Source organism: Colius striatus, chromosome 1 (genome assembly GCF_028858725.1).
Source record: "Colius striatus isolate bColStr4 chromosome 1, bColStr4.1.hap1, whole genome shotgun sequence".
Classification (NCBI taxonomy): Eukaryota; Metazoa; Chordata; class Aves; order Coliiformes; family Coliidae; genus Colius; species Colius striatus.
Window position 1 is genome coordinate 114,248,855 of NC_084759.1, and position 24,432 is coordinate 114,273,286.

A 24,432-nucleotide genomic window follows, 5' to 3' on the forward strand; every position below is an offset into this window, starting at 1 on the left:
ACAAGGGAGATGCACACAAATACACAAAGCTCTCCCCAAACGCCATCCGTTCCATCCAGAAGACCCGAAGTTCTACTGGAAGACCCAGAATTCTACATCAAACCTCCTCATCTGACAGCCCAAGACTCCCTTCAAGACTTATTCCAACTTGCAAACAGAGTAGATTTTTAAGATGAGGACCATTCTCCAGTAACAGTACTGAAGAGGCTGGACCAAGGAGAACCTTCCTACTCCCTTCCTACAACCTAAAAAAGTATCTCAGTGGGACAAGGTGAGCAGAGCTAACTTGTACCTCAGTCATGTGTCTGTGCAACTACACAGTTCACAGGAAGGAAAGTGTAGAGGAAAAAGTTTCCCTGTCTCCTGCCATTCACTATTTAGTCTGTAAGCACAGCTGACCAGAGACAGAGGGCAAATCTCAACATCAAACACTGCCAAAATACCCTGTCTCCACTTATAGGCCAGTGTATCATTCTTACAACGGACACATCACAGAAGACTACCTTTGATCGAATGAAAAGAATTACCATACAAGACAGAAAACCATCTTCTCCCTAACGACAACACCACTATTTTATACCCCACTGTGGAAGTGACCTGTAAGGTCAACAGAAAGCACTGTCAAGAGTATCAGGCTGCTCCTTATCCTTGTCAAGGTCACTTTGCCTTGAGCCTCATATTGATAAGGAAGTCTCATCAGCACTGACCTCTCCCTCCCTGCCCTCTGAAGACATTAAGGAGATGCAGATATGAATGTTATCCACATGAAAGAAACATCACACCTCCATAACCCATTCCTACTTCTTGTTTCAGAGGATGAATCTAACTGGTTTTCACACATTGTGAGGTCCTTTCAAAAAAAGGGTAAGGCCAGTGTCAAGGAACAAGATCAAAATACCAAGCATCAAACCAGAGACAAGATTATTCCATCTGTGCTCTCAGTACTCTGGAGAGTAAGTTGAATTTCACAAGCAAAGATGGTAAAAATAGTTGTCAGCTTTTTTCTTTCTTTTTCCTTTTCAGTCTTTTAATTTATTAATCTTTAAAAAAGAAAAACCAAAAACCATTAGCTTGGTATGTCCTCAGAGACGCTAGAAACAGATATCAAGCACAGGCTAATCATGTCTAAAATAAACAACTAAAAAAAACCACATCAAAAACCCACTGTGAGCAATCAAGATTGAGATGTGCAACATGTTATTATAAAACAATTCAGTTAAAACTCTTACAGTCTAACTCCAAAAACAGAGTTTTGTCCAAGATTTGAAAAGCCTGAGTGACAAGGCACTTCCATGTTATTTGCTATTTGTCTTTATGGCCTTATGGGCACAGCCTGTTTTTATATGACTTTGTTTTACTGGCTGTGTTTGCTCACAAGAGAACAGCAAGAAACAAACAAAATAGAAACACAGATAGGGATAATTTGACCCATCATTAACCTTCTATGGTCAAAGCATCCAATTAAGACTACCTTATCAATATCGTCCTCCTCCTCTTCTTCTTCCTCCTCTTCAGAGAAGTCAAGGAGTTTCTTGGCAAGCAGGGGATGCCACTGAAGACACTTTCTTTTAGGTCGCTTCCCAGTTCCTTCTCCTTCTGTCGAATGATCCTTATTCCTACTACTGCCTTTCATTACTGTGACCTGTCATGCAAAAAGAGTCATAAGTTCACAACAAACCCTTAGGCATAAACCACAACATAGCTACTTAAACAAATCAGTGACAGGGCATAAGTTTTTGGCAAGATATTTATTCCAAGTACCAACAACAGTATAGATGTACTTTTTTCCATTCTTAACATTTCCACCTAATGCCCAAATAAACTAGCAAAGCACAATTCAAGAGCACAGAGCAAGGACACTAGCCAGTCCAACTCTCGAATGTACTCTTGTCTGAAGGATAGCAGACAAGCCTTCATACTTCATTAGTCAAGTGAGTGAGAGAATCCACAGCTCTCTCACACCTGTATCCACTGTAGTTTTTCACATTTTGACACTGAAAATGCTAGGATAGCCCTCTTTTTAGCAGCTGAACATACTGCCAGCCACTCCTCTGTTAATCATGAATTTATATATAGCCATGTTGATGCAGAACCTCACGACACCATGAGCTAGGATTTCCTAAGTGCCATTAAATGGTGCAACAGGGAAATCTGACTCCCTGACTAAGAGAAGCGAATTTTAAGACACAAATTTGAAGCAAACAAGCAAAACTAGTTACCCTGACACTTCCAAAGTACTCATCAACAAAAGCCTCCATGCGGCAAAAAACATGCAGGCAGAAAGTATATAATATTTACTTACACATCTAATGTGCATGTCCTTATCTAAAAATCACCTTGAAACTACCTTTCAGTAAAACGTGATGAGCACAACCTAACTACCAATTTAAGGGATGGCTTAAGAGTTCTGCTACCCAGTTATGAGGAAAATAAATATAAAAATAAATAAAACCAGTGCATCACATCCAAGTACAGAAGCAAACGCTGCCAGCACACAGTCTGGTTCCTTGTAGCTTTCTGTTTACAACGTGTAATGTCAATGATAATCCTGACAGGAGCATGGCTGGCTTTCCAAAAAAACAATGCAAATATCAAAAAAAACACCCTGAACCTGTAGAGTGGTTAGCCAGCTAGACCTTTATAAAGCCAATAAAAATTGACAGAAGTCTCACGGGGCCTTCTTGCCAGCAGGATAAAGAAGCTAGGCTTAGTCCTGGTCACACAGGCAAAGCCAGAAGCAGCTTTGCTGTTGACTCCCAGTAGAAGGGCATGAAATGAGGTTGAACCTTGTAACTGTGAAGTGACATCACATTTTAGGATGCTGCTTTCTGGAAGATGCCTGCTAGAGTACTAATGTTTCAGCCTACAGTGGCAGAATGTAAAGCTGCAGCACCTGCACTTATATCAGTTGCCTGTGCCCTGGTGCCAACTGTTGGGCAAACGTCTCATCAGAACCATTCCATGTGGCGACTACAGCCCCTACAGCTCTAGCAGCCATTCTCCTACATATCCCATCCATTTAGCGATCATGAATTCTGGTTTTGGATGATCTCCTCCACATGTATTTTTTGTTGGTTAACACATTGGCATTTTGGCAATATGTCTTGTTTCCACCAGGAATGTGTGTAGGCAGCTACTTCCCTTGCAGACTCATGCTGCACAGAAAGCTGAAGGGTCTTCAGATGCTGCTTGCTGGAAAAAAAACAACTGAACATTGAAGGAAGCAGGTTCTGAAATTTTACCCTACATTTTAAAATGGCACTTTCCTGGATGTGTATTAAATTTTGTTGGTTCCTTCCCACTTGTCAGCAATATCTGCCCCCCACCAGTTAGGGATGACCTGTAACTTTGTAGCAGTTTCCTGTTAAGCTCCACACTTTTGTTGTCCCCATCACACCACTGTGACCTGGAGAATATTTAAACTTTGATTTCATGCCACCTTCTCTGCTCCTTTTCTGTAACCAACTTCTGTCTTTTCAGCAAATATTATATGGCATGTAATCACTCACCATTTCACCTAAATCCATGTCTGTGACTCACAAAGCAGATACAAATACACAGAAACAACTTCAGTTTTAAAAGAACACTAAGGTGTGAAAAATCAAGCTACACTCCAGTATCCCGACTTGCAGGTTTGAAATTGTTTCTATCCCACCATGACTTCTACCATGTACCTTATTCCCCATCTCTCCTTCCTAAAGTGTTGAACCACCATTTGTATTTGCTTGGGGTATTTTTGGACACAAGTTTACAATGTAACTCAACTTCAACTCCTGCAGGTAGCGGAGATCTGTTAAGTCTTGGAGTTTGTTAAATGACAGAGATCTGTCTATTACTGCAGTCAATAAAGTACATGGCCTATTTCTGAACAGGACAAATGCATGACGACAGGGAGTCAGCTACTCCAGCCCTTGCCACTAACTTCTCAAGGCAAGCTAATCATCTGGTTTCTGCTCACAGTCAGTCCTAAGTAACATGAGTATTACTGGTAGCCTTTTACCTTGTTGGCATGAAACTAAATAAACGTTTGAAGAGTGCTCCAAGATTCGGCTTTACAAAGCTCAGCTGAAGTCTCCGTGGCATTTCAACAACAGCACTGCCTTTAGTTGGTACCCATCTGCCTGCTGCCCTTTGAAAGACCAACAAGAGAAAACTCTGCAGGACTTAAGCAATCTTGTGAGTGTATTTTACATGTGTTCTTCATCGCCACTGAGGCCTTGCCTATGTTTCATGTTGTGCTTAGCAAGGCAGCACAGCATCCTTGCAAATTACCTTGCATTACCTTGCAAATCCCAAAGGAGATCTCTGTATGTTATGTCTTCCTAATGCCACACAGATAACAATTTTTTTCCTTTTCCATGCATGAAGGCTAGGTACTGAACGCCCAGTTAACCCTAAAATAAATTAACTAAAGCTCACTGCACATCAGTGCTGAAATAGAAAGGTGTGCTCAGCTTCGGGAATTAAAATGATGCTCATTAGTTCATTCTCTTAAACTGTGAACCATTTTAACATAGTCATCATGGTGAAGCAGCAACTCTGCTATAAAGAGGCTTTCTAGCAAGATGGAGCATTACTCTGTCATCTTAACAAGCATTTAGGAGATCCAAGACACAGGATAAGTCAGATCCTGTTTGTTACAGAGGTACCATTTACTACAGAAACACATGTGGTCATTTCTTGCTTTCATTATGGAGTGAATCTCTGCAATGGTCAGTAACAAAAATCCTCCAGATTTAATCCCACTGACAGAAAGACTGAGGCCACGGACTAACTTCAAATGTCTTTTACCGAGTGGCCTGAAAGCCCCTCACCCCTTAAGTATGTCAAGATATATCCTCTATCCTCTATGCCCTCTGTGCTTTCCTACAAAATACAGTGTCATTCATAACACGAACACATAAACTATTTCAGCTCTCATTTTTAAATACTTCTGTGTTTTTAAAACCTCTTTTCTCTTTTTGCTTAAGTTCTTGTAAGTCTTGACTTACATTTCAGAGATCTTTTTTGTGTTCACTTTTTGTTGATGGCTCTCTCGGTCAAATGTAGGATTGGCATAATGAAAAATGTTCTAATTCTCCATTGCATCACACGTAAGTTTTACTCTTGGAAAACCCCAGTGGATTTCCCAATCGACTTGACATACAGTGAAGAACTTTTTTTCCATTGCATTCAATTTCCAACGAATCTTCCATATTGCTACTTCTACACTTCATAAGCATTTCTGTCATAATTGTTTATCCATTCATATACAATTATATAATTATGAAAGAAGTTATCATGTTAAAAAAATCCAGTCAAATTTAAAACGCAGATAACACGGACACTTTCATTCACGTTTTTTGTATGGAAGACCTTGACAAGATATAGAGCAACTGCTTAGATAAGACACTCCATGGTCATATGAATACACACATGATTAAATGATGGCACACATTTTATTGGCATTATTTACTTGCTGAACGGCAAAACATTAATGGAATCCACTTAATGGACTCTTCAGATTCTATTTAGTTATGTGGGTTTTTTTTCCCCTCAACATATCATCAATAGCATGTAAGTTGCTCATTTTGTACAGGAGATAGAAAGCTGGCAGACAGTAGCAAGCAAAAACATCTGCTCCTCTCACTCTAAGGGATCCCTGAGTGCTGGCAAGCATCCCTCCAGCAAGCTTCTGAAAAGAGAGATGGGCTTAAACCCTACAAAAACTGAAGTATGTGTTTAATACTTGGCAATTACATAGTTCCATAGCAAGTCACAGAAAGTGTCATGGGCACTCTTTGCAAGACTTTGGGCTTAAAAATACAGGGGATACAAAGCAACCAAAGCTTGCATTAACAGGAACTTATGAGGTAGACCACAAAAAAAGGTAACTTATTCTACAGTATCATTAAAAAAAAAATATGTACCTTTTAAGGCAGTTGTAATGGCTTTTAGAAGTTAGTAGGAGGAAAATCAAAACCAGCTAGCAAGATTTTACAAGATACTTCTCAGCTTAAGAATGACAAAAAATGTGACAGACACTAGGGAGAAAGCAGGAATATTCCAACAATATAAGACAAAAGTACAGACAGCTTTGCTTAAAATAAGCCACATATGCTTTATAACATCACCAGAGGACACTTGTCAAGGCTGACACTCATGATCCACTGACAGCAAGAGATACCTTGAGGGTGATGTTCTACACCTACCTTTAGTGCTGATACAGATCAAACATTACAGAGATATTACACTTGTAAAAAAAAAAACAAAAGTAACTTTTTTTTCCTACTTTTTTGTGTGTGTGCTGGATGTATTTCTTCCTTTTTCTAGAAATACTAATCACAGAATCACTGTTTTCTTGGATGTCTTGTAAACATATATATACCTAATGGATTTTCAGCAAGCAAAGAAATTATGATTTGATGAGAAAAAGAGCTGGATGGGCGGATGAGCCAGGCGGAGCAATGACTGTTCAGCTTTTTAGAGCATACATTTCTATTTCAATTACATAACTGTATGCTAGTCTTCATTTTTTTGCCTGTTCATTAACAACAAGTGTTTGATTACCTTCAATTTTTTTTTCTCCTGTCTCTCTATGTTACTTAAAATACCTGATACAGATTGGTTACCAAATTCTGCAGTCCTTATTTTGGGACTATCTCACCCCAGAGTTTAGTTACTGCTAGTGCTTGTGCTGAACTAGCTACACTCACCAGGCATTCCCCAAACTATGTCCACAAACACCAAAATCCTTATAAAGGTCTTCAAAACTAACCAAGTGCTTGCTGTATGGCATGTGTTATAATACAGACTAGAAAGAAATCCAAGATCTGCAAAAGCAAAATACCAAAGGTACGAACTCGGACTATGGTATAGTCCCTGTTGGAAGGTTCTCTGTGGAAGAATGCCTGAACTTCAGTAACATTCATCCTATTTCCATGAGGAGAGTAGAAATTAATTTCTGTTTTCCTGTTACCTTAAAAGCATATCTCCTGGATTCCAGCTGGGCCCTCGTCTGATTTCATGCATATTACTAGTATAAAAGAGAAATTGGGAAGTTTCAAGTGGATTTTTCACACTTTCTGCTCTGCTTTACACTATCTAAATTCTCTGCTACTTTATAAAAACAAATACCAATGACAGAAAAGAGGACTGATCTATGACACTCACAGGTTTTGTGGTTTTGGGGCTACAATCGGTGACTTGAGCTGTTTCAACAAAGAAGTAGGAGACTGGGAATTGAATTTCTGTTCTCATAGGTCTAGCAGGCAAAAGAAGTATTTGAATTTTCAAATGAAAGCACAAGGAGACTTATGAATTATAAAGTACATTTCTTTTAGCTGTAGAATAACTAAATCAGACTATTTCTAGAATGAAGGACAACAACTAGTCAGCACTAATTACTGACCAGTCAATAAATATACTCTTTATGGTTTCATGGTTGAAAGCCATTAATTAACTTTCTTACTGTAAAGAGATGTGGTGGTTTAATAGGGGACATGCTGAGACTCAATCGAATCCTGTTTGCTAACACAGGTTTGGGACAGATTGTCACAAGAAATGCTTAGCAACACAGCAAAAAGTCTTACTTAATTTTTAATAACACACTGTCTCATCTTCATAAACGATTTTAAACTATTTCCTGTTTTCTTAAACTCAGGTCTGAGTTGCTTTCTTTCTTTGTTTTCTAATACATTAAACCCCAAGATCATCAAAAGCATTTAAACAGTACTTTTTTAATTTTTTGAAGTGAATTTTTCATGCCTACCAAAAAGGAACGAAAGCAACATACAATAAAAGTCAGATTTTAAACTTCAGTTCTATTTTTTCTCTGCTCACGCAGACAAAAAAAATATGTTGTGGTTTTTAATGCACAGAAATCAACCAGGTTTTGCCGAGCACTTTATGTTGAACAACTGTACATGGTTTTAGCATGGTATCAGGATGCTTCAATTTAGAAATCAAACGAGGAGCATAAACGTGTTACTATTTGTACTTTTGCTTTTCGTTAATACTCTTGTAGTTAATTCTTCAGACCTAATCAGTAAGATTGATTGTAACAGCATTTCAAGTGCTAGCCCCCTCTAACTCCGTTTTCAAAATGGAAAACACACAGACAGCAAGTGCACAGGATGGCGGAGGAAACCATCACTGAACAAGAAAATCTCATACAATCAACAAACAGAAAAAAACTTGCCTATTCTGTTCAAGGAATACTCTGCCCAGATATGCTTGTGTCACCACTTCAGGAAGCTGTGTTTTAAAAGAGGAGCGTGAATCTTTCCATGACACTTAACTATAACATAAGAAATAAAGCTTGAAAAGTCGTAAGAACTACTGCAAAGTCTTTAATGATGACTAATTTTAAGTGACAACTTCTTGATTGTTTTTCTTTCTAGGGTTTTTTTTTCCCTCCTCATTTTAGACAATAACATGAAGAAATACAATGAACTAATATTTTACTTTGCAGGCAGTTCTTTAAGCTCTACGAATGTCCTCATTAAAACGAGTGAAAGGCAGGCAAATCCCACCTCCTACAAAGATGTCCTTGGAAGACACAATTAGGAACTGGTTTCTTTCATCACAGTGCATGAGTAGATTATTACATTAAAAAGACAAAATTTAGCATGGAATTTGGCTATTAAATTTTCCTTGCACCTGATGGAGAACACACACAGCTGACTGGACCTTACTTCGCCAAGTATTTCAACCAATGCTCAGCCTGAAATTGAGTATGAAACCCAAATTTAGGACTGCTACATTGGCTACGGCACTGGAAAATCATTTTAAGAGTGTATTGTGGTTAGGCTGTCAGCAGGTGCTTGTTATCAGTAAGGCAAACTACTTGTTGGACTACAACTTGGTAGCTGGAGTCTAGAAAATAAACTTTTTTTTTTTAAAAAAAGAGAGTAAACAGTAAATAGGAAAGATAGGGAAGGGAGAGTGAAAAAAGGGTCAAGAAAAACAAAGGAAAAGCTCTGTGAAAAGTAGCATCATTTAGCTTGAAAAGACAAAATAAAAGGTCTTGAATACATAGACGACATCAGCAAATATTTCATTTTCCACATTCATAATGCAGAGCACAGTGGGTGGCCTCTCTGGATGGGAAGGAAAACAGAGGCCAAGTCTTGGAAAGTGCTGCCTCGCAGGCAGTCCTGGAGAAGCAGAAGGGAAGTGTCTGTCAGAGGGGTCACCCAGTGCCCTGGGACCCCCAGGGCTGCAGCATACATGGCAACGGCACTGCTGAACAAATTGCTCCAAGTTTGTCACCATCCCTACCCCATATGCTAAATATTAAAAAAAAAAAATTAATCTAATTATGAAAGTTAAGTGGTGCAAGACATTTCAAATACGTAACTAAAAAAGTATTTTAAAAGTGTTCTCAAAATGTACTGAATGCAAATGGGACAGTCAGACAGGAATTTGGACATCTTTATAAAAACTACCATCCCCCGGGTTCTGTAAAGTCTTTAATTATATGGCATTGTCTGGGATATTTTCCCCTCTATTTGGATGTTCGTTCCCTCATCTGAATGCCAGGTAACACCAACTTACTAGGTAAAACCAAGTCAGCATATGAATCTTAAACTTATCATTGCTGGAAAGTACCAATTACCAGGCTTGCAGGAATTGGGTCCTACAACAAGCAGCTTTATGAAGTGACAAATGGCATAGGAAACAGTCTAGCTTTTATTTTCCACTACGTTTTATCCTATATAAGCCTCGTTTTACCATATATAAACCTAATCTCTGAAAAAAGTCAGGACTTCAAGCAATAATTAATTTTTAAAAAAAATAACAAAGTGCCCCACACTTTTCAAAGGGACTTGATGTCAGGTACAACAATTTCAGCTTCACTCCAGACCAAGACTTTGATGAAGCTCTTGTAGGTGAAACGGTAAGCCACTGATCCCACAGGAAATGTTTGCCCCGTTCGGGCAATGCAGTTTCTGTTTGCTCAGAAACATATCGCTTCCACATCAAAATAAAACATCCACATCACTCTAAACTAACACACATCCACAAGCCAAACACCTACTTGGTAGCTAAGCATTTAATGCAGAAGAAGGAGGGGACATAGGAAACATACCTGCCCAAACAGCACAGCAATTTGGGAGCGGGAGAGAATGGCATGCCATGCAGAGCAGATCAGGGAAAACAAGGAGGAGGCATCAGAAATGCTGTTGCTACCTAGTGTTAACAGTTACCTGCACCAGGACTGACACGAAACAGCTGTTAACTGCATCATGGCAGGCGTACCCACACTGATGGGGTACTCCAGGCTTTCTTGGAGCTGGAAGAGGAGGATGCAGAGGAGAAGCTGCTGAGCCTAGGCTGCAGGTTAAGGGCTTGGAGGTGTTTATTTCCAAACTGGCCTTAGCCCTGGAGATTCCAAAAGGACAGCCTTAGGTTGGAAGGGAAGTTTGCAACTAAGAATTGCCCTTTTAAAAGTTATCTTAAAAAGAATGAAAAAAAACAACAAACCAAAAAGCAACAAGTAGCAGCACTCACCATGGAAACAAATCACAAAGCAGCCCACCCAACTACTTGGATGCAACTATCTCTGTGAAACAGCTCACTGGTGGGTTATGGGGAAAGGTGCTTGTCTCTCCCATGCTGCAGAATGTGTGTCTTCCATGGGAAAGTTCAACTTACAGAAAAGGGTTTTGAGGTGTAAATTGCTATCATGTTTATTCAAATACATTGATGTCTCCAAACTGGAGCCTCCACAGAAAGATGCAGTTTACACAGTTTGAAGTAACCAGTCATAAGCCTTTTATATTAATGTTTTTTTTTCTTCCAGATTATGCATCTTTCTTCCAGAGTCACACTAAAAAAAACTACCAAGTTGTCTGAAGACTTGGTTCTGAACCAAAACAGACCTTTTTTGCCTTGAATTTAAGTTACAGTAGGACATTTGCTAACAGAGGATTAATTTCAGCCTTCAGCAGCTGCAGAGGCAAAACAAACAGAACAAGAAATCCAGCGAGCCACAAGCCACAGCTACACTCACTTCACCAAAACATTAACTGGACTCTAGTGACACACTTCGCTAGCCAAAATTTCAGGGTCATAAAGTGCAGAAGACAAGCATTTGTTAGCCTGAGAGCTGCCTTTCCAGACATCAGGCATTAACCATCCCACAGACATGGCAAGTCTGCCCACAACCATGAGCATCCTCTGGTAAAATCCACTTGGGTTAGCCTAGTGGCTTCTTTTGCCTGGAGTTCCTGGAGAGCAGGCAGGGAGCATAAACATAAAGGAGTCAGGCACTGAGGAGCAGAGCCAGGCCTCCTGCACATGCAGGGAATGGATGTGCTGGGACACTGTTAAATCTGGTCCTGCTCTGGGCTTAAGGAGACACGACCCACTGAGGCAGGAAGCCTTGGCATCCTTTTGCTACAAAGCAGCTTTTTTTTTTTTTTTTTGCTCCTACATCTGCTACCACAAAAGGGCACAGTGCCAACAAATTCAGGAAGGTGAGCAGAATAAATGCCTGAAACTCAAAACCCAGAGGAGGCAGATTCCAACCTACTTTGTGATGCTTCCTCCCAGGGAGATGGGGGATAATGACAACACACACTACAAAAGCTCTCTGCTGACGCCAGAGCAATTTATCAATAGTTCATTTTTTTCTCCAGGAACAGAGAGTAGACTGTGAAATGCAACCACCTCTCAAATGGGAGATGAGTGTTTGTCTGCAGAGCGTCACAGACCACAGCAACAGCACAATCCAAAACCCACTGACTTTTACCAAGTTAAAGCAGGGGAGAAATTTTGATGGACAGAATAGCTGCCTAACAGTCATGAAAACAAGGGTCCAAAAACCGAAAGAGTGTTCACATATACACCCAGAAAAAAAAATTGCTTTGGGCTTTTGTGTTATTGAGACTACCTGAGTCTTCACAAAGAGCAGCTATTTCTACAAAGACAGATGTTTTGCCATTATTTTAATATTGTCCTAAAAAGAAAATCTTTTGTGATTTGCTAACTGCATGACCAGAGGTTCCCTCTAAGTCACTAAACGGTTAATCGTAGCATAAAGAGCTTTAGAGCCTGTGAGATCAGAGGTACGATGGCCACAGAAAATACTTCATGAATTTCAGTGCAGGGGTACTCCCACCTGCTGATTCTCAGGATGGCATCCGCAGTTCAGCAATAGCTTCTTCGCTGAAGGACCTATTGGGTAAGAACTGAAAGACAAATTGAAATTTTATGTGAACAAGGGAGATGGCCTGGAGCTCTGCTCACAGCCTTCAGAGGATGAGACCTTCTCAATTGGGGGGGGGGGGGGGAACCACTCTTTTTGACTTGCCACTCCCAAGCTTCTTTTTTTAATCTTTGGTTAGTAGGCATACAAATTGCTGTAAGGTCCAGTCATGGTAGAAACACAGCCAAGTGCTTTTGTGCAGCAGGGAGCAGCACAAAGGAGGAGACGTTCCTGCAGCAGACATCGCAGGGCGAGTGCAGCTGAATGGGAAAATTGTTTGAGTCTCCTCTTCACCTCTTGTTGATTGTGTCCTTGCGCCTACTGCAGGATCAGCACAATGCGGCTGTGTCTAGCGCTACTGTAATCCATTCTAAGGTTTATCACGTGCATACCAAAACTTTCATAATAAAATTCAGTCATAACTACCACCAGTGTCAGGGGAATCACACACAGCTGTACGAGCAAATTAAAGAATTAGACCCTTAATACATATTTAATAGGCCCTAAAATATCCTTGCACAATCCAATATTACAGTTTGTCTACTTTCGCTCTCTTTGACTCAAGTACAATAGGCTAAGATGGTTACCCAAACCACCCCTTGAAACAGTTACCACCCACTTCTCCTATGGAAGAAGAATCAAATTAATAGCTACGGACATTATTTACTAAGCTTTGCTCATCTTCAATATTACTAGCTCATAAATTATGGTAATGTTAACTCTCAGGCATTTCAGAAACAATAAAGTGCCTACATGAAAATTTCAATAAAACAAGCTTGTGAAATAATCACTGACAGAAACAGCACAAGATTGACCTGATAATAAATTCCTGGTTTCCATCATATTTTCTGCAAAATCAAATTGCCACAATCTCCTTCTATCCTCTCCCTCAAGCAAGAGATATATTGAGTAAAGAAAAAAAATAGTGAGAAGTAAACCCTTGGAGTCTGTTCCTTGTCTGAACCTTCCCCTACCAGACTCTGGGTTAATTTCCAAGCTATTCACTTAAAATAATATTAAAAGATATATTAAAGCAGCAGCACTTTGTCAAAATACATTATACCTCAAATTAATCACATTCTCAGAAGACAAATGGCATGCCAGGGCAGAATAGAAATTTTGTTTAAAAGCTCAATATAAATAAGGGGAAAACAAACAAATTTTCAGACATTTATCCACTATACATGTTATCTCTCTTCTTTCTAAAGGTAGCATTTTAAGCTACGGGAATAAGCTTTTAAAGCAGACTAGATTCCCCAATCCAGTGGTTTAATTTGATCACAGAAGAAAGAGATTCAGTTCAAGGTGAGTTTTTAGAAGCACCATCATCTCTTAGAACTATGCAGATTCACATAAATTCCTTTTTGATCTACTAAAATTTCTAATGATTTTGACAGCAGATGGCACTACCTGAATACACAAGTTTCAAGTGCCACCTAGTGGTTACTGTCATTTTTATATTAATTTGAGATATTTTTAAAAATAAGTTTTTCCACTTTAAAAAAATAAAGTTTGTTATTTCTACCACATATTGTTATTTTATTATGCCACCCTTGGCCCTGCAATGGTAAATAGACGCTTAAATTAAGCATAAGTTTAAGCATTCTGATGGACTAAATTTGGGCCAGAAGACAGCTGATTTCAGGACTATGGAATTAAAAGAAAAAAAAAAATCTTATACACCTTGTCAATAGAAACAAAGCAAGGCATAAATGTCAGTTCACTATTTCGAGCTTTTACAGTACAGTTTAATGACTTATGAGAAAATTCTGACATGTTAAATCTGTAAGTAATTAGTCTTCAACTAAACGTAAGAGAAAACCCTAGAGAATAATATTTGTTCTAAGCATTCTTCACACCAGACAAATATTCACAGGTTTCTGTTTTACTCTCACCTCGTGATCTCACACAGGCCTAAAACTTTGATACTCAGCTAAGTTTGATGACTTAACATACCAGTCTCATAAGGCGAACAATTCCTTTAGGTCTTCCACCTCAAATATCCTCTTATTCTCCAAGTATAAGGAATTAGGCTGACTAGGTATCCTGAAAAATGACTAAATGTGCACATGCAATACAGAGCACTCATGAAGGCATCCAACCTTCACATTCAGTCATCTTTTTGTGTGCTTGTTATATGGGTAGAGACATTAAATACGCCAAACGCTTTAGATCCACCTCCAGGCTGGCCTCCATGCAGCTGCAGAATCCAGATGATGAAGTACCCATGTACATATCACTTCATGGGTGCACACTGCTGCCCATGTCCTGAAGGGTCCCGTGCCAACCCACCTTCCATGCAGGTGACTCTCACAGTTCATGTGCAGCAGAGCGTGAGCAAGCCAGGTGCATCACCCCACCATGACATCAGCAGTAAAGAGTTCACTGGAAAATCCAAACTGCTTGTGATGACAAACACTATGTGGACAAATCTGAAAGCATCTCATTTTAGACCTAAGCAATGTCTCACAGTCGTAATACATTACAAAGCTTTACACACACCGTGGAACATGCCTATCTGATTTGGGGTTTGTCCAACATCCTCGGTGGAATATGGGTCCTGGAAAAATTACAGGGCAGTGCAACTACCTCTGGATGATTAGATAAAGAGCAATAAAAAGGCATGGAGATGCAGGAAATCACAAAGCTACCACTGAATACAAGAATGGGCATACACAATGCCAGAAAGAGTAATAAAATCTCATGACACCCAAATTAAAAACCAGCAATAAATGTTACTTTGAAAATTCTCAGAAAGAAAAGCATTACCTTATTGCATGTCTAGGCTCAAACAGGCAGCCTCAGCTACTCAGCACATTATTTCAACAGGCGTTAAAAAAGTTTAATTGAAATAACATGGAAGTCCCATTGTTCCATATCTCATTGCCTAAATCGGTACAGTTCGTTATTCAATTAATCCATTAAATAAAAATCTGCATTTAATTTGGAAGGCATGGAAGTTTTGGCTTACATGGCTGATAGCCCTTTTCAGGTTAAGATGATTTTGTGTATTTTCTCAGGTGTATGCCTACATGTCAAAATTATCTGAGACAAGTTAGCAAAGAACTTTCCCCAGGTTGTCATGCAACACCAAGCCTATGTCTGCTGGTGTTTTTGCAGGTGAAATGTACAGGCGGGTGGAATGTAATCTAAAATTCCTCATGCCATCTTAAGCTACTTCATTTGATGGAAAAAATCTAAAGCTCAAACCTTACGCAAATTAAGAAAGAAGTATTATTATTGCCTTTCATACAACACTTTAAAAAAGTTCCTTTAATTGAGAGCTAAATGAACATCAGTATGAATTAGAAAATCCTGTATAATAGCAAACAACATTTAAAAAGATACGAAGTGTGTAACTTGAATGAACCTCTATTTAAAGGTTGCTATTTCACTGTAGCATTATAGCCCCATTCTCCCAAAGCTCAATGGATATTGGACATAAATTACTTAAAACTCTGGAAAGATGGTAAGCTATCAAGAAAATCTGTTCTTTGCCAAGGAGATACCTTTATGCCATAAGACGCAGTTTTCAGACTTTTCTCTAAAAATCTCTCTCTAAACTTCAAACTAAACTAAACAGGGCTGCAGACAATGCTCCCATTCTTGAGTCATATGCATGCTCTCTAATGTTGCAAAACTGCATCACCACCTCGAGTTCTGACGAACATAACAGTCTGTTTTAAACAGAAAGAGACTCGGCTTATTTTTAATTCACAAAAGGGCAATCACATGATTCAGTAGTGTCCACTTCATAAGATCTAAAGCTAGGAATTTGACATGAGGTGCGTTTAAAGGATTTACTGCAAACATTTTTGCATTGGTCCCCTTAAAACTAGGTAATTTTTAATTTTCATCCACCAACAAACCATAATTTCAAGGAAAGGGAAATGCTAAATACTACACTCACAGCACCTGGAGGTCTCTAGTCCTGCTCAAGGTAGGCCTAGGTTCAAAGCTGGAGCACTATGCACAGGAGCCTGTCCATGGATGGAGAATTCACCACCTCTCTTGGCACCTGCTCCACTATCCTGACAATGGAGAACATTTGTCCTTATGCCCAACTAGAATTTCCCCTGCTGCAACTAGTGCCTCTTGTTTGACTCTTCACTGTGCTCTTCCAAGAGGAAACTAGCTCCATCTTCTTTGCAACTGTCTTACAGATCACTGAAGTCAACTGCAGCCTACTTAAGCCTTCTCTTCTCAGCTGAAGTGCAACTAGCTCTTGCAGTTGCTTCTGCTCTGCCATGTGCTCCAGACTCAACCACCTCAGTGGTCCTCCACTGTGCTCCCTCCAGTTCTCAAGCCTCTCTTGTATGGAGGTCCACAGTCTCAGAACTGCAGAGCAGAGCATGAAAACCCCTTCTTTCAACATGCTGGCTACATTCCTGCTCACACAGCCCACAGCCTTCAGTTTGCTTTTCAGGCTACATGCTCTTGAGTCCTTTTCAATTTACTGTCCATTAGTATCCCCGGGTCTTCTCTGCAAAGCTGTTTCAAGGCCTTTTTTGTTGAATTTCCTGGAGTAATTCTTAGCCCACTCTTTCTGAAGTCCCTCTGAATGGCAGCTCTGCCCTCCTCCATATCCACTACTTGCACCAAAACTGTGTCTGACTTGCTGAGGGTGTACTCTATCTCATCATTTTGATCATTAATGAAAATATTAAACAACACTGACACCAGGATGAGTGCCCAAGGAATACTGCCAGTAACATTCTGCCAGTTTAATGCTGAACCACTGTTTCAGCTGATTTTTCCACACATTGTGTAATTCACCCAACCGTCGTCCAATCTTTATCCAGTCTGGCTCCAAGGATGCTAAAGGAAGGGTCAAAACCTTGGTATCAACGTAAGCAAGGCCCTCTGTTCTCCCCTTGCCCACAGCATCTTGCCTTGATGACACTGATCAGGTGCAATTTGGCCATAGTAAATCCACATTTGGCTATTATCAGTCACTTTTTTGTCCTTCATGTTCTTGGAAATGGCTTCCATGAGGACCAGTGACCCAATCCTCCCTGGGACTGAGCTGAGATCAGAATGTCTGCTGTCTCCCAGATGCTTCTTTGTGCCTTAGAACAAAATTAGACACGTCAGAGTCTGACTTCCTCCTCTTGCATGATCCATGAAAATGATGACATCATTTAATTTGACCGGCAGTAACCCCAGATTACAACCACATTACCATATTTGCCAGCAATTCTAAATGCAGAAGAGCTGGAAACACTGGTAGCTGGAGAACAGGTAACTCAGCTGATTGGCATCAACCCTTCCTGTATTTTTTTTCTGAAAGAAGCTACCCAATACTACGAATTCAAGTTTGCAAACACCTCTCCCTCACTCAAACGAAAAAATCCACAAGATTTAAACACAGCACGGCATTTTCACTGCGTTTGGAAATGTGAGTCCAATCTAAGTCCAAGCTTTCCTTCTTACTTCGATTTTTCCAAAAGTTTGTTTTTTATAAGGGGGAAGGTCCATGAAGTTACCATGATTCCGAGGAAAGTCCCAAAAAACCTTATCAAGCAAAAGCAAGCAAGTTATCTTCCTGGTCAAGTAATGTGTATAAGAATATGTATTAAGAAAACATAAGAGCACCTGGCACCTAATGATCAACTTCTTACTAAAATCCAGATATTTTAACATCGTCAGAGATCTGCTGTGAACAGGCTAGTTCTCAAGTCTGTTCAAGGGCCTAAATGCAAACAAATCTTCCTTGAAAGTCCAGGTGCCTGATGACTTGGTAAGAATCTGGAGACACAATCCCACATGATTTGCTGATCAAAAAGTTACCAGAAACAGTGAAGATACCCAAAGACTTCGATAAGCTTGGACAGAACTTTCCAATTTAAGTTTAAAAAATAGCCATTTGCCATGGTTTGGAGTACGGAAGAAAGTAGGTGCAAGGTCTTTTTAAATACTGAAGAATTGCTGCAGGATGCATTAATTTGGCAGCAATCTCTGTGATACACGGGTCTTCCATAAGCCTGAAATGGCAACATAAAGGATGTCACTGCAACAGATTGATGTCAGCTCAATGAAGACTTAAAATCAACTATGACAGTTCCTTCTCTGAGTTTGCACAGAAACTTCTGGAAGAAGTAGGAAAGAGTTTTTCTTTTTGAAAGATTTTAAGTGTTGGGACACTTTGGAATGCAAAAGACCTCTCAAACCTGGCTATGTATCCTTGCTTATTAAATGCTAGGCTCTTAAAGCCTCAGAATGACAGAATTTCATGTGTACGTGAATGCAAGCATGCAGGACTCATTAAGCGGTAACTCAGAAACCTCCACATTTGAAACAGTGGTCGCTTTATCTTTTGATGCTTATTCACAATGCAATACAACTCAAAGCCAGATATTTTTTACCACCTAATAAACTGAAATCTTAAGATGATTTTTTAAAAAAAACTAAGGTTTTTTTTTTAAAAAAACATCTGCCAACAAACCACAACTCATTCAGGCTGTCGTCACTCTCAAAAAAATACCCCCATGTGCATCTAACATTTTCAAAAGCCTGGGGAAACAGATGGGTTTCTCCTGACTGCTTTGGGGATCAATAATGGCAGGCTACTGTGGACAAGAAAATACTTGTGCAGCATACTGTTCCTTGTGCTTCTGAAGAGAGCACATCCACCTATGCTATCTATGTTACCTATGACCTGACTTCCTCCAGTGATTTCAACTGTGACATAGTAAGGAAAACAAGCAGACTTAATTGTGTATGTGCCGTGTTATTTGATTAATTCTACCTACTTTACACTCCTATATAAATTCAGTAGGTGGTCTCCTTCAATCATCTCTAAGGACTTTTCTTTCCCCTCTATCAACAGTGACAGAGTACTGAATTCCTACTCTTTGGAAACAACACAGCATCTTCATGAAGTTACACTGCAGAGAGCTTAAAAATTTCCTTCTGATTGGAAAGATTTTCTCTGGAATGTGAAAAGTGCAACTCTGTACTTCAACATCATTCCTGCTTTTCTTGTTTTCATTGTGTCAGCTTAACAGACTCATCTCAGTTGTAAAGACTCAACTGTATTTGTGAGAACTGGCTCTTGGATGTTGGCATTAAATATCTCAGTTTCCCTTATATCACAATCAAATTATGGGATGTCAAACATTTGGCTAAAGCTTAGAAGAGTAAATGAATTCCCACCATTGTAAATATTCTCAGTACAAGGGCAAAGTCAGCCCAGGGGAAAAAGTACACCACTTCCAAAAGTCAGTTAGCTTTAATTTGCACTTTCACTGCAAAGGCCTGTCACTGAAGAAGAAAACCACAGAGATGGTGCAGACAGGTTCCCAAAATGTAAAGGCAGAGTACTCAGTACAACATTTACACACTGAATGTTTTCTTGAAAAGGGAGATATCTAGAGACTACTCATGGTAGCAACAGCAACCTTCTGCAACAATGAAACCAGCCAGAAAGATGATATGAAGAAAAAAGTAAAGAAAAATAACCCTGTAGAAAAGCATTTGACATAGCCACTCCAAAGTAACATTAAAGTTTGGAAAGACAGCGCTAACGCATAAAACACGGTTCCCTCTGTTGTCAATTCCCATGGCCTGGGATTCAGCTCTTTATGCTCATTATGAATACAAAAGGCGTGGAAAACAGCTGCCTTGTTATTTGGGATTTTGTTGCTGTCAGCTCTTCTTTCTTAATAAAGCCTTGCACACCTCAAAAATATGGAATAAAATTGTAAACTGCTAGAGCTGCAGTAAAAAAAAAAAAGATGTTGCCACAAGTAGAGTATTTTGGCCTGCATCATTTCATTGTATCTCCTTTTGGCAAGGTTTTCTAGAGAGCCATCACAAAAGCACAAGAAGCCTGTAAAAACTGAAAGAAGTCCTCTTAGTAAGACAGATTATCTAAACTTTGAGTTCTCATTTTGGTTACATTATCACCTATTTAAAACTCATATTTCTTAACCCACAATCAAAGAAGTGGCTTCATGAAAAAATTCCAACAGTCCAGCTCCAGTTGGGTGTTGAAAACTGCTTCTGTAGCTCCCCAGTGGAAAACAACAAAACAGTAAACCTCCAGCCAACATTAAAAAAACCACTTCACAAGTATGCCACACCTTAAGCAAGATTGGATAATTAAGATTACAAGTAAGCATTACTGTTTTATCTTCATATCTTTACGATTACAGAAAAACAAAGACGGCAATACTGTTTTTCCTAGTTCTTTTGATCACTACTGGGGATCTTTGTTGATTAACACAGGTAAAAATGAGTTTTTGTGAATGTCTACAAAGTTTTTATGAGCTTGATAAAATGTATTATTATGTCTGGGCAGATACTCCTAGATGAAAATACAGATACATCTTTAGACAAGATATATCTACACCTAACTATGTATACATGTAAAGTCAGAAACTCAAGGTTTTACATCTAGCTACTCTGCCACCAGCAAAGGAGTAACTGCAGCTGTGCCCACAGATAAGTCAAAATATAGTTTACTGAAATGAAACTATCAATATAAAACTACTCCTGTAAAGAGAACCATTTCAGAGAAGCTTCTTCCTCTAGAGTTCAGCACTGGATCTCTTTGAGCAAAGAAGAATTTTCTATTATCTCTGTTTAGTGGCACAGCAATGACACCAAGGTTTGCTATTTTAATATTAATTTGTTGCCCAGTCAATTGAGGGCGCCAAAGTAACTCCAAATCATACAATGAAGTCACAGATGGTTGAAGAGTACCTATCTGCTGTAATTCTGATTTACTCAAATGTGGTAAATCTGCCTTTAGTTTTTCTCCAAAGCCAATCAAACTCCCTTTTCTGTTTCTATCATAAACCTAAGCAGGTAGTTTTAAACTGCAGAGCAGAACCACCCTCTCAACTTTTCATCTTCCTGCAGTGAACTTTACTTGTCACAGGAGGAAAACTATTTGCCCATCAACCCTATCCCAAACTTTGCCTTGCCCAGAACATCCACTCAGCTCCTGGGAACAGAAGGGAGTAGAAGCTGGGATGACAGGACATCAACCATCCAGTGCCAATGAAGAAAGAAATAGTTAACACCCCACACTGCACCCAAACAACCATCAAGTCCCCCTTACTCTGCTGTGTCCTTATGAACAGTTTGCTTTGAAAACATCCAGGTCAATGCAGTGGTCACCATCTCATAGTATGCCTTTAACCACACTGCTTCACCGCAGGCAAGTGGCTTTGGCCACCCACATTCCTGCCTGTAGCTACCACAGGGCAAAACACTCTGTTAGAGCCACCAGGGCATCTAAATGGCATACTGGGCCCTACACATGGCACACGAGGGGCCACAGGAAGGCAAGCATGGGAGTCCTTCCAACATCCAAAGGTGGTAAATGGTGTGTCAAGGGCAGCAAGTGCATCCAGCTACAGGATTAACCTCAAGGCCTTACAGGTTTTTTTTCCACACAGCATATTCCCTTCCTTGCTACATAACATTCCCAGTGCTCTTCCTGTGTCACCAAGTAAGCAGAGATTTCGCTTGAAACAGCCCCAGATTTCTCACTGCAGTGCCAAGCTCCACAGAGCCCCCTCTCCATTTACCACCAGCCTCCTCTCCAAAGGCTTACTGTTAAGAATTTTGTATACCTTCCAATCTGCAAGACTTACACTTCCAACAGTCGCAAATTGACTACAAAACAGATTAAAATCATTAGGAGAGAAGGGGATGCATAGTGAATAAGCAAACAAAAAGCCTCTAAAGACTAATATCTTCCAGTTACTATCATTTAGATGTTTCCCATAAGGTTGATAAAAAAGTGTGTGTGGAAAGTGGCGACAGGACAGCAGATATATTAGACAGCAGATCTACTAGACAGCATCCTTTGAAGACTGTATTTTTTACAATAAAAGCTGTCATCAGTTATCATTATACAAGGAACAACACACAAAGTATATTGATTATCTGCTAGCGCTCAGGATGACTCTAGGCAAAACTCAGAGGATGTCTCCTGAAGTCTCAAGCTGATGTTAGGTCTTTGTCTTACAGAAAATTGTAGACTTGAATTTACTCTATTCAGCTTCAAAAAACATCCTTAGAAAGCAGCATAATTCCCAAGAAAACATCTCTCCTTTTTAAAGAGACTATGCATTTAAGTAATGAATGTCAAGGAAAAAATTAATTAAAAAAGAACAGTGTTCTCACACACAACATTGTAAACAAGCTGTGTCTGCCATAACCACCATACACAAAAAAAAAGAAGCCAACTCCACGAAGACATTTCTCTGGAGAAGATATAAGTAATCAGAACAAACAAAAATCCCAGTTTGAATTGTTTTTCTTTTCCCTCCTCCCTGCCTTGTTTTCCTAAGGAAGCCCTGATGTCTCTACTGTGTTATCAGAGAAACTCCATAAAAATATATGAGGTTACACCAGGCTTAGACTTGAAACTAATATAAATCAACATTCACAAGAGATGGGGATACAGACAGACCAGTTACTGAATTACTGACATTACTGTATTAAAATGGTTTTCTTACTCATCCTCTGACAACTTGAGATTGCATCTTCCATGCTTCATGGAAAAGCAGCTTTTACAATCCAGATAATGACCATACAATACCTATACCATGCTATGGAAATAAAATCTTATTGAAGGAGAAAGATCCAGAAAGAGTGAAAACAAATTGAGAGTTTATATGATGCCTGAAAACTTCTGAACAGCTCTATGACATTATTATGGAGCATTTCTTCATCATACTGAGTCCCCAGCAAAGCCAAAGATAAATACAACTGGATAAATAAGATAAACATATTCAGGTTGGTAATTTCATATTTTGTAGGCTCTACGATGCAACATAGCATCCGGTATGCACTGTTATTGTCTTGAATGAGTATCTAGTGAAGAAAAATTGATTTATGCTGTTTTTTTAACTCCTACCTGATAAAACATTCTAATGCAGTTTTTACTGCTTTGCATAATAACAGAATAAGGGAATGCAGAAATTATTATAAAATGGTCTCACTGGAGAAAGTAAACAATAAGAAATTTGCCAGAGATCACACTTTTAATTCTACTGCATTACACATTTCGTGAAATAATATCTGAATTGAAGTAGTTGAGATACAGTTTAATATGTACAGCTTTTGGATTTTGTGGCTCTATCAAACCTGTTTATATTACTGTATACATGTATTTGTAAGAATCAGGAAAGGAGATTTTTACGCTTGGGGGGAGAAAGAGAGAGAGAGAGAGAGACTCTTCCAAATTATTAACTGTTTTATGACATAAATGCCTGGAAGATGGATCTCAGAAGACCATTTATGCTAGAGTCTGCTAGAGCTCAGTGACAAGATACACTGTGTGCAAGCTCTACTTCAAATTAGAAGACACACCACTCAGGGAGTTTTCAGTATTTGACATTTTGCTTTCTCCAGATTACCTGTGTCACGTTACTTTTCACAGGCCAAATTCCAATCGGCAAACAGACTTCCAAAACTTTCTACTTGTTTAGGCTGTGGAAGTTACATTTCACACACAAGAATAGGCCCGTATTTACACAGGGACTCGTATCAGTAAATTAAAACCAACTCTGATGTTTCCAATTCTTATTTCAGTCTAAGAGTTGTTTATTTTCAGTTTAGCTTAGGGATGTTTCCTCAATACCACAAAGCTCAGAGAATGCCAGGGGAATAAAGCTGTACCGAATGTTGGAATTTACATCCGTGACTGTCAGGGTCACACAGAAACCACACTGATTTCTGACAATCCACAAAACCCACAAAGCTGAAGCTTCATAAGCCATAATCATTTAGAGAGTTCACTACTTCAGTTAGGTTAAATGAATTTATGATCTTAGAAACAGGACTAAGTTTGAGTAGTTGAGCTGTGTAGCTGATCATACATGTTCACTTTAGCCTACAGCAAAAGTCAAGTCAAGCACGTTTTTGGTTTATGAAAGACAAATGATAGGAGATTTGAATGGAGAAAATTCAATGAGAGACTTGTGGAGTCTATCCACTTAGCCTCACCACTGGGATAAGAGTATTCAGTGGAATCTATAGACATTCAGTTATCAAAACTTCTTCGTGAAATATATCCTCAACTGCTGCAAGTGTTCATCCTACCAGAGCACCAGACTGGTGTTCACAACACCCATGTGGTGTCCACATTCTGGAGACCACCGTGACCATATAGAAGGCTCCATAGGTGAAAACAATGTGCATAGTACGTCTGACCGTACACCTGGCCACGCATCTAACACGCAACGGCCAGTTCTTAACGCATCTCTGATGATACAAAA

The 24,432-nt window shown here is 39.4% G+C and overlaps 1 protein-coding gene across 19 annotated transcripts in view; it reads right to left on the minus strand.

Annotated features, from left to right (window-relative positions):
- BBX (BBX high mobility group box domain containing) overlaps positions 1–24,432 on the minus strand; it is a 148,449-nt gene that overhangs the window by 63,167 nt on the left and 60,850 nt on the right. For all 19 annotated transcript variants that reach the window (XM_062003669.1, XM_062003751.1, XM_062003708.1 and 16 more), the window contains one exon: positions 1,472–1,642. In XM_062003669.1, coding sequence (XP_061859653.1) covers positions 1,472–1,633 — 162 coding nt within the window. In that variant the 5' untranslated portion in view covers positions 1,634–1,642. The remainder of the gene's footprint in view (positions 1–1,471; positions 1,643–24,432) is intronic.